The 11,156-nt window shown below is 41.0% G+C and overlaps 1 protein-coding gene across 1 annotated transcript; it reads left to right on the forward strand.

Annotated features, from left to right (window-relative positions):
• Positions 1-2,533: 2,533 nt before the first annotated feature.
• Positions 2,534-10,457, forward strand: LOC137790457 (extracellular calcium-sensing receptor-like). The gene is made up of 8 exons (XM_068584709.1): positions 2,534-2,562; positions 2,913-3,207; positions 3,303-3,592; positions 3,826-4,121; positions 8,141-8,346; positions 8,448-8,669; positions 9,342-9,465; positions 9,553-10,457. The coding sequence occupies exons 1-8, from the start codon at positions 2,534-2,536 to the stop codon at positions 10,455-10,457; spliced, it is 2,367 nt and encodes a 788-aa protein (XP_068440810.1).
• The last annotated feature ends 699 nt before the right edge of the window (positions 10,458-11,156 follow it).

Here is an 11,156-nt window from a genome sequence, read left to right on the forward strand (position 1 = left end):
GATATGTCGGTTCCACAAAGGTGGATCCGTCCACAAACGGTCTCGTTTATTCTAACCAGACGTCAGTTCACAGGATAACTGTGCGTGCCCTCTCCTCTTCAGAAGGGAGAAAAGTCAAACGCCAAATTCATAATGTTGTCTTTCTAAAAAGACTTATAAACTCAAAGAATGACTGTCTCGTTTCTCTGCAGATGAGCAGAAGTTGATCAAGACTACATATGATGAATTTAAGTCCATAATCATGACAAAATCTAATGGTGCAGTCAAATTCAAGCGTAGCGAATATTCGCAACACTTCCTGTTGTGAATGCAGCGTAAGACGAGTCAGTGCAGAAATATCAGACAAGTAAATGTGTCAAACAAAATAAAATGTATCTGCTAATTTTAAGTGCCTCATCACCCAATTCATTCAGATTATATTTATTTAAATGTGCCTGCTGGTAGTAGTATACGAATTAATATATACTTATGAGGATATATGTACTGTATGCACGTATGTATCATGAACTATGTGTATATTCATGTAACCTATGTGTGTTCAGATTACCATATAACTAGGAGTTTGAATATTTGTATGGGCGGATCAGTATGTATGTATTATTCATAATTAGAAATTCAATCAGTTGAAGCAGTGATAAGGATTGTTTTCTTGAGTTCACCTTTATCGTGTTCTACAGTAATGATATGCATCGTGTACTAATGACTATCATATAAGTATGAGTGCTTTCAACACATTTATAAGTTTCTAAAGCGCTAAATAAACGTTATGAACAGCACGGCATGCAGTGGCTTTCACCATGTTCTCCGCATCGCGAATACAAACGTGTACCACTCGCAAAAAAGCGAGCTGAGCCTTGCGCTCTTTTTTTTTTTTTACACTATCCTTCTGTGATCCAGTCTGCATGTACAGTATGTATTGTGTACAGTATGTGAGACGGACAGCGCTCGGCTGCGCCGGTGTTCAATGTACGGCTCCAGAAAGTCTCGTAAATAAATGAGTCCTTGTCGGCAGAATCGACAGCGCTCATATGACGTCATCATGATGCGAGAACGGATCTTGGCGATCTGGAAGAACTCTCCCTATAAAACTAATATAAAACTAATATCGCTCCTTCATTAATGAGGAAGAGAGCTGCGTTTTGTCCGGTGAGAGTGGCCAACTTATCCAGTGAACTTTCACTAAACCTGCTCCCGACCAGGTTAGGCGATTTTGATGTGTTGCTATGGTGACTGATCTAAACTGGCTTCGTGGAACCGAAAATCCAGATCTACGTCATCTTATCCTGGAAGTTATCCAGCTATATCAGTAAACCACGTACGTGGAATAGGGCCCATGTTTCACATGTGTGCTATTGGCTAAAAATAAACCAATGTTTGGTTGGTAGTTTGACATTCATGCTCACTGGCAAAATGTAGATAGCAGCATTTTGCTTATTGAATATTTGTTTTAATTCATTATATTCACAATCTAAGCACGCCAGCCATGCTCTCCCTCCAACACGTAACGTAATTAAAGAACTGTTCAACACACCTGATTCTCATCACCTGTAGCTCTGCGTGCATTTCATGAGTTAGTGCTCCAATCTGTGTTCAATGTCAGAACTGCATGTATATACTCTGTGTTTTCAGTGAGGATATAATAAAAACAAAAAAAATATATATTATGGCTCCAACAGCAACATTTAGTATATAGTTCATGATGTGCACATTCAGTCATCATCTTGTTTCACAAAATATTCAGTTTTTTACATTATATATTATATTAAATGTAATCTAATTTTATGTAAGTACTTTTAATTTTTTCTTGTCCTATTTAAAAAATAATCTTTCATCACTGCCTGAAAACATAAAAGGAAAACTGACAATATTATGTATTTTTTCGTCTTAACTTAGTGCTTCTTCATTCACATTTCTGTGTTGGCATTATTTATTATGCAATATAACCAAACAAACAATTTATTAATGTTGGACATTTGTTAGACATTTAAAAGGTATATGACTTAATTTAGAAGATATCAAGGTTTACAATGGTAACTTGAAAAGAAGAGAAAAGACACATGGGCACTTGATGCATATTATAATGTACACAAAGCTCACAAAAAGACTTGTATAAGAGTTAATCAACACCAGAGGGTAAGAGCATCCTCTCTCTGACGTACAGTAAGCTGACGTACAGTAGGAGGGAAGCTTCAGTCAGAAAATCTATATAGACCAGTAAATACACAGAATGCCCACAAGAGGACAGTTGAGGATGGAGATCTCAGCTCTCTTCATTGGCCTGATCCTGTCTCTGGGTTTGTGTGAGCTGAACTCAGCTCTTGCCTTGAATGGTTCTGTGGATGGTGTGAAACAAAGGAATGAGCTCACAGAGGACAGGACTGGTGTTGGGGTGAGCACTGAGGCCTCATCTGTGAAATGTAAGCTCCAGGGTACCACTCGTCTACCTGCTTTCTCAATGGATGGTGACTATGTTATTGGTGGTAGTTTCTCCATTCATTACTCCATGCACGCGATGAAGCATAACTACACCACCATGCCTGATCCACTAAGATGCTCAGGGAGGTTAGTAAGAGGAAGATGTTGGGGCAAAGTGGATGTTTATATAGTTTAAATGCATTAATGATTGATTATGAAAAAACATGATATAATATGCAAGCATTATGTTAAAAATGTATGAGAGAATTTTAGCTATTTTCATGTCAGCTGAAAACAATATGAAACTAAAAAAACTAAAATATCCAACTATTGTTAATCCATGAATTAAGATTATTGTGCATTTTGTTCTGATATCTGTCTTGAATTTTGGTTTGAAATTGTTCCTATTATGTATTTCTGTTAAAATTAGTGGAATGTCCTGTCCTCATCACTATGTTGACCATATTTTAAACAGTGACACAAGTGTCTTTGTGCAGCATTGATACCCGTGAACTGCGCTTCTCACGTGCAATGATCTTCGCCATCGAGGAGATTAACAACAGCACGGAGCTGCTGCCAGGGATCAAACTCGGTTATCAGATCTACGACTCGTGTTCCTCTGTGCCTGTATCAGTGCAGGTGGCATTCCAGCTGTCAAGCGGCCTGGACCCAATGTTTTACACCGGCGACAATTGTTCACAATCTGGTAAGGTGATGGCTGTTGTTGGTGAGACTGAGTCCACGCCATCCATCAGCATGTCTCGTATCATCGGACCCTTTAACATTCCTCAAGTAAATATTTTGAGTTTCTGAAACCAAAGGGTTTAACACATCAATGGTATTTTATGTCTATCCTCTTCAATAATTACACTGTTGTATTCATTTAGGTTAGTTACTTTGCCACTTGTGCATGCCTGTCCGATAAGCAGCAGTACCCGAGTTTCTTCAGAACAATCCCAAGTGACCAGTTCCAGGCTGACGCGCTGGCAAAGCTGGTAAAACACTTTGGTTGGACTTGGATAGGTGCTATCCGGTCGGATTCAGATTATGGAAACAATGGCATGGCGTCTTTCCTGGACGCAGCACACAAAGAGGGGATCTGTGTGGAATATTCAGAATCTTTCTATTGGACCCACCCACGAAGCAGGATCCAGAGAGTAGCCGACGTTATCCGCAGGTTTTTATATTCTCTAATTATTTGCTTTTGTTCCTTGTGTTCACACTAAACGTATGTACACAAGTCTATAACATTGTTCTGTAAAGTATAAGATAGAAGAGTATTTTCTTACATTAGAGGCAAATTGAGTGAGACCAAAAAGTGTTTAAATTATCTCCATATATAAATACACAATTTATTTTGTAATATATGTCATTATTTGACTCATACAATGCACTATTATTTCTCTCCAGGTCAACAGCTATTGTTATTGTTGCGTTTATATCCCCTGGAGACTTGATGATTCTGCTGGAAGAGCTGTCGCTCAAGCCCTCTCCTCCTCGTCAGTGGATCGGCAGTGAGGGCTGGGTAACTAACCCAGACATGCTGAGGTTCAGTGTATGTGCTGGAGCAGTTGGATTTGGCATTGAGCGATCTGTCATCCCAGGTCTGAGAGACTTCCTGCTGGATCTCTCTCCCGCTAAAGTGGCTGCCTCTCCAGTGTTTACTGAGTTTTGGGAGGATGCATTCAACTGCAGGCTGGGAAAAAGTGAGAAGGTTTGGCTGATCTTTAACATAACACTTAGATGGGTTAATCTCTCCCTGACTGGAGAAGCAGCTGCATCAACATGCCAATCTCCAAGTGATTTAAAGAAAAATCTTTTGTTATTAAACAAAGACATGTAGTGGAAGTAAGGTCTCTGTCAATAATCTAACTTGAAATAAAGATTTCTCAGGTCAAGTTGAGGCACTCTGCTATCTTGGAGAAGATGTCAACACTAAAGCCCTAAACACAAGCACACACTATATAGACAGTATTTAGGCCCCTTGGATGAAATACATTGCATGCAGGGCGACCGCTAGCCCATGTCGATGTGTCTTTGAACAAGACACTTAACCCTAAAATTGCTCCCGTAGCTGCGCCTACGGTGTATGAATGTGTATGAATGGTTGACGATACTGATGTGGCACCTTGCATGGTGGCTCCTCCCATCAGTGTGTGAATGTTGTCATGTAGTGTTAAAGCGCTTTGAGTGGTCGGAAGACTAGAAAAGCGCTATACAAGTACACGTCCATTTACATTACAACAAATTGTACTTACTAGTAGATTCAGATCAGATTCATCTTTATTGTTATTGCACATAGCACAAGTACTGTGGCAATGAAATGGAGTTTGCATCTGTCCGGAGTGCAAAAGAAGCAGTTAAGGTGCAGTGCAGTGTAATGATGTCACCGTGGTGCAGAGTTAAGGGTGTTGACAACTGAGTGAAGGAAACTGTTCCTGAGCCTGCAGGTTCTGGAACGGAGGTTTCTATAGCGCCTCCAAGAGGCGAGGAGGGCAAACAGTCCATGGTTGGGGTGAGTGGGGTCCATGACGATGTGGTGCGCTCTCTGCAGGTAACGCTTGAGGTGGATGGAGTTAATGGCAGGGAGTGGAGCACCGGTGATGCGTTGGGCGGTTTTCACCACCCTCTGCAGAGCTTTCCGGCCTGAGGCAGACCAGTTGCCATACCAAACTGTGATGCAGTTTGTCAGGATGCTCTTGATGGTGGAGCGGTAAAAGTTCACCAGTATCAGAGGAGACATGTGAAGGGTCAGGTTGTTGTTGGCGCACCACGCAGCCAGGTGCCGGACCTCCTCCCTGTCGGTCGACTTATCGTTGTTGTTGATGAGGCCCACCATCGTTGTGTCGTCTGCAAACTTGATGATGGTGTTGGAACCATGTACAGGCATGCAGTTGTAGGTGAACACGAAATAGAGGAGAGGACTCAGTACACAGCCCTGTGGAAAGCCAGTGTTCAGGGTGAGGGTCAAGGAGGTGTGATTGCCTAACCTAACATACTGGAGTCTGTTGGTTAGGAAATCCAGTATCCAGCTGCAGAGGGAGGTGTCAATGCCAAGCTCACCTAGTTTGGCATTTAGTTTTGAGGGGATGATAGTGTCAAATGCTGAAGGGGTTAATACTCTGTAATGGCCTGGATGCCTTGACACATGCGTTGGGGGTCGGAGTTGTTAAAGTACTCTTTAGTCCTGAGCTTGTGGCTGTGCTTGGCCCTCTTGACGCCCCTCTCCAGGTTGGCTCTGGATGAGCTGTAGGCTTGTACATCACCTGATCTGAAGGCAGTGTCGCATGCCTTCAGTAGTAGGCGGACCTCTCTGCTCATCCACGGCTTCTGATTTGGGAATGTTGTAATGTCTTTGAGGAAGGTGACATTATTGGTGTTAGTGCTGATGTAATACAGAACGGAGGATGCATAAGAGTCAATGTCTGTGTTGTAGTCCAGGGTGGCCTGAATGGCAAACATACTCTAGTCTGTGAGTTGAAACCAGTGCTGCAGTGTAGACTCTGCTCCTTTTGGCCACCCTTTGACTAATTTCTCTGATGGTTTCTGACATTTGATGAGGGAGGTACCTGGGGGGTAGGAACAAAGAGAGATGGTCCGACTGTCCCAGGTGGGCGAGGGGAATGGCGCTGTTGGCCTCAGCCATGTTGGTGTAAACATGGTCCAGGGTCTTGTCTCCTCTAGTGGGGCAGGAGACATGTAGATGAAATTTGGGCAGTACAGACATCAGGTTGGAGTAATTGAAGTCATCTGCATCAATAAAGGCTGCCTTTGGGTGTTTAGTCTGTAGTTTACTAATGGCAGCATGCAGTTCTTTCATTGCAAGCGCAGCCTTAGCATGCAGGTTATATTTACTGAAATCACAACAGCAGATGTGAATTCTCTGGGAAGATAGAAAGGTCTGCACTTAACCATCAGATGTTTCAGGTTGTCAAAGCTGTGACTCTAGATTAAAGCAATGGCCGTGCACCAAGCTTTGTTGATATAAATGCACAGTCCCCCGCCTTTGGTTATTGGTAGCGCTCCGCTAGCTCAATGGCGCTATCCGAGACGCCGCTGTTGAGCCATGTTTTCGTGAAGATCATTATGTTGCAGTCCATAATCCTTTACTGAGTGATAATCCACAGCTGCAGCTCATCCATTTTGTTTGCCAGAGATCGCATATTGGCAAGGAAGATGCTAGGTAAAGACAGCCGATGCGGCGTTAGCCTTAGCCTTAAGCCTAGTTTATGCTTCTGCGTCAGGTCAACGGCATACCTACGCCGTTGCTGCGCTGTCGACGCAGACCACTACGCCGTAGCCTGACGTGCACCTCCCCAAAATCCTAACTACGTGTCGCGTCGACATAACTTCCGGCAGTTGCTTTTTTTTTAGTGGTCGTACAGACCACCTCCACAAACGTCTTCTCTGTCGCCTACGCTTCAACATTTGCAATATAAGCATTTGCTCTTCAATTTTGATGAGCTCCGACTCTAAAATCCCTGGAACCACACAGCCACACGCACCTGGTGGCATGGCCGTGAATTGCAGAGCACCGCGGTCCCTTGACGCAGAACTTTGAATGCTCAACGAGGCGTCACGTCGACGGCGTAGGTACGGCGTCAACGTGACGCAGAAGCATGAACTAGGCTTTAGCTTAGCCCTTAGCCCTCCTCTTGCACCCCGCCTTTGTTTACGATCTCAGCGCCGCCTGCGGGCCCGATATAGTGGACTAAGTTTTGGGAATGGATGTCTAGAAGTTGTTGTCAGCTGTAGAAGGTGTTTGCATGACTTTACTATTTGAATAGGATTAAGACAAATAGGCAGATAACTACTGTTTTGCAAGTCCAGAGAGACACAAAGCCTCACGTTGTGCACGCCATCTTGTCAAGGTTTTTTTTTTTTTTAGGATGTATCAGATCCAGTATATGTTTAAATATTAGGGATGGGCAAAGTTAAAAAATGTAACTGATTAATCTCATGATTTTTTTGCAATTAATTGCATTATGCGCCAAATTCAACAATGCAGTAAAAAATAGTGTATTGCAGGCTTTTATTTAAAAGTAATGTTATCAGAACAATATAACAGACACTCTAGAGCAACAGCAAGTAAATATGCATACATACACGTATAATACATGTCTCAGTTTTCTTTTTTTTTTCTGAGCAGGTACCAAAAGAAACATTTGTATTTCAACAGAGAACAACATAAACAGTGTGTTCAGTAAGGATTACTGCGTTAACACGTTTTTAACAAGTTAACTGGCCCAGCCCTAAAAAAACTTGAAAATATTCTTTAATCCTCAGAATTTTGAAGCACATCTGAATATGTGACTTTGTTTGAATATATGGATACACAACAATCCTGCATTAATGTGGCAAAATATGTATGTTGGTCTAAAAAAATAATAGATCATTCATTAGTTTGACATTTAAACAGGTTAAGTCAGTATCCAATTCAAGAAAAATACTTTTTTTTAACATATATACAAAAGGTTAAAAAAAAAAAAAAAAGTAAAACCGTAAAGCCAAGAAAAAAACTGACTAAGAAGCAAAAATGTGATTTGAATTGTAATGGAAAGAAAGTTTTATAAGTTAATTAGAATAATCTATCTCGCCCTCTCTCTCTCTCTCTCTCTCTCTCTCTCTCTCTTTCTACAAAAGGCTCTAAACTAGGTTTGAAAAAAGAGAAACTATAATTGTCAAGGCTAAAAACACCTGCCTGTGTCTCTTTGTGTGTTTTTAGCAGCAGTCACAGACAAGAATGTGTGTGATGGAAGTGAAGACATAGAGACGATCCAGAGCCCGTACACTGACACATCTCAGCTCAGGATCACTAACATGGTGTACAAGGCTGTTTATGCAATAGCACATGCCATTCATAATGCAGTGTGTCAGGAATCGTATGCTATCACCCAGTGTGATAAACTCACCAGCATAGAGTCCAAACAGGTCAGTCAAAACCAATGTTATAACACCAATGAAAATATAAATGTTATGATACATTGTTTCTTTCCTTCCCCTCTCCCTCTTCCACTACTTCATCCTTGCAGGTTCTCACGCAGCTGAAGAAAGTTAAGTTTTCCCAAAATGGTTATGATGTGTCATTTGATGCCAACGGGGATCCTGTGGCCACATACGAGCTGGTTAACTGGCAAAAAACTGAGAGTGGCAGCATTGAGTTGGTGGCAGTAGGGCACTACGATGCATCACTGCCGGTGGGCCAGGAACTCCGTATAGACAGGAACCTCACCTGGGTGGAGGGTGGTACAGAAGTAAGGAGCAAAATGTATTGCATATTTTAATTTAAACAAGTTAAACTTAAATTATATTAAACGTTACATGTGAACACATTTTCTTGATCACTGCAATTATTACCCATGTAAATAAAGGCAGTAAAGATATCTGCCCAGAATCTGATTTCAATGTAATGAATCATGGGTCACACATTGAAATAACTACACAGAGCCCAAAGTGTATATTATAACACATTCTAATTTCAAATTTGGTGATATGTGTCTTTGGATCGGTTCCTCCAGTTCAATAACAGGGACACATACTGAGAATATTTCTGTTCTAATGTTACAGCATTTTCAGTCTGAAATCTCACTTAATGGTTTCAACAAAAATGAATCTTTGCTGGAAAATTTTTACTGGGAAAGGTAACAAAAAACAGGTTGTCGAAGAAAAATACTCTTTGGAAGACAACTGCTTGCTTTGTCCAATCCAGACTGCTGAGGCCTCATTTTGCTAAACATAAGAACTATTTTTTTACACAACTGTAGATTTTTTTCACCAGTATTTGCATTGACTAATCACACATACTTATTTTAACATGAGAGTTATGTTATTAGACAGACTTGAAAATAACTTAAACATATTCTTTAATCCTCAGAGCTTTGAAGCACATCTAAATATGTTTGACTTTGTTTGTATCTATGTGCCAGGTGCCTGTGTCAGTGTGCTCTGACAGCTGTCCTGCAGGAACTCGTAAGGTGCTGCAGAAAGGAAAACCCATCTGCTGTTATGATTGTATACCGTGTCCTGAAGGAGAGATTAGCAACGCAACAGGTATTGTTTCTCTGAATGCATATCTACTGCACAACATCAAATATTGAGCATGACTTCTAAAATACCTCTTTTATTGTATTATTTCAGATTCCCCTGATTGTTTCCCTTGCCCCAAGGAATTTTGGCCGAATGCAAAGAGAGACACTTGTCTCCCCAAGCCTGTAGAGTTTCTTTCCTTCAACGAGGCCCTAGGAATCACCCTGGCTGCATTCTCAGTTGGTGGTGCCTGTCTTGCCATCATAACAGCGGCTGTGTTTCACCGTCACAGAACATCCCCGATTGTCAGAGCCAACAACTCTGAGCTGAGCTTCCTGCTGCTCTTCTCTCTGACTCTCTGTTTCTTATGCCCATTGACTTTCATTGGAAAACCCTCTGAGTGGTCCTGCATGCTGCGCCACACAGCATTTGGGATCACCTTCGTCCTCTGTATCTCTTGTGTTCTTGGAAAAACAATAGTTGTGTTAATGGCATTTAAAGCCACTCTCCCAGGTCGTAATGTTATGAAATGGTTTGGTCCTCCACAGCAAAGGATGACTGTAGTGTCTTTCACCTTCATTCAAGTTATAATATGTACTCTTTGGTTGGTTCTTAGTCCTCCTTTTCCAATGAAAAACCTCACCACATACAAGGAGAGAATCATCCTGGAGTGTGCATTAGGCTCATCTATTGGGTTCTGGGCTGTGCTCGGGTACATCGGCCTGCTGGCTGTCTTTTGCTTTATGTTGGCGGTCCTAGCCCGGAAACTACCTGATAATTTTAATGAAGCCAAGCTCATCACCTTCAGCATGCTGATATTCTGTGCAGTCTGGGTCACCTTCATCCCAGCATATGTCAGTTCTCCTGGGAAATTTACTGTGGCTGTGGAGATATTTGCCATTCTTGCCTCCAGTTTTGGACTCATATTGTGTATATTTGCTCCAAAGTGTTTCATCATATTGTTTAAGCCAGAGAAAAACACCAAGAAAAATGTAATGAACAAAAGTCAATCTTAAAACATATAGTTTGAAGAAAACAAAGACCCGAAACACCGAAACCACAGTGGGCAAAGAGGGAAACCATATTTCACATGTGTGCTCTTGTCTAAAAATAAACCAATGTTTGGTTGGTAGTTTGACATTCATGCTCACTGGCAAAATGTAAATAGCAGCATTTTGCTTATTAAATATTTGTTTTAATTCATTATATTCACAATCTAAGCACGCCAGCCATGCTCTCCCTCCAACACGTAACGTAATTAAAGAACTGTTCAACACACCTGATTCTCATCACCTGTAGCTCTGCGTGCATTTCATGAGTTAGTGCTCCAATCTGTGTTCAATGTCAGAACTGCATGTATGTACTCTGTGTTTTCAGTGAGGATATAATAAAGACAAAAAAAACTATATTATGGCTCCAACAGCAACATTTAGTACATAGTTCATGATGTGCACATTCAGTCATCATCTTGTTTCACAAAATATTCAGTTTTTTACATTATATATTATATTAAATGTAATCTAATTGTATGTAAGTACTTTTAATTTTTTCTTGTCCTATTTAAAAAATAATCTTTCATCACGGCCTGAAAACATAAAAGGAAAACTGACAATATAATGTATTTTTTTGTCTTAACTTAGTGCTTCTTCATTCACATTTCTGTGTTGGCATTATTTATTATGCAATATAACCAAACAAACAATTTATTAATGTTG

The sequence above is a fragment of the Clinocottus analis genome, unplaced genomic scaffold, assembly GCF_023055335.1.
Source record: "Clinocottus analis isolate CAN_PGR_092001 unplaced genomic scaffold, fCliAna1.0.p SCAF_2, whole genome shotgun sequence".
In the NCBI taxonomy this organism is placed as follows: Eukaryota; Metazoa; Chordata; class Actinopteri; order Perciformes; family Cottidae; genus Clinocottus; species Clinocottus analis.

Excerpts from the sequence above, each read along its gene's own strand:
- LOC137790457 (XM_068584709.1), top strand. The coding sequence starts at position 2,534 with ATGCCTGATCCACTAAGATGCTCAGGGAG. Across the intron at positions 4,122-8,140 it reads CAACTGCAGGCTGGGAAAAA|CAGCAGTCACAGACAAGAAT; the intron begins GTGAGAAGGTTT and ends GTGTGTTTTTAG. Across the intron at positions 9,466-9,552 it reads AGAGATTAGCAACGCAACAG|ATTCCCCTGATTGTTTCCCT; the intron begins GTATTGTTTCTC and ends GTATTATTTCAG.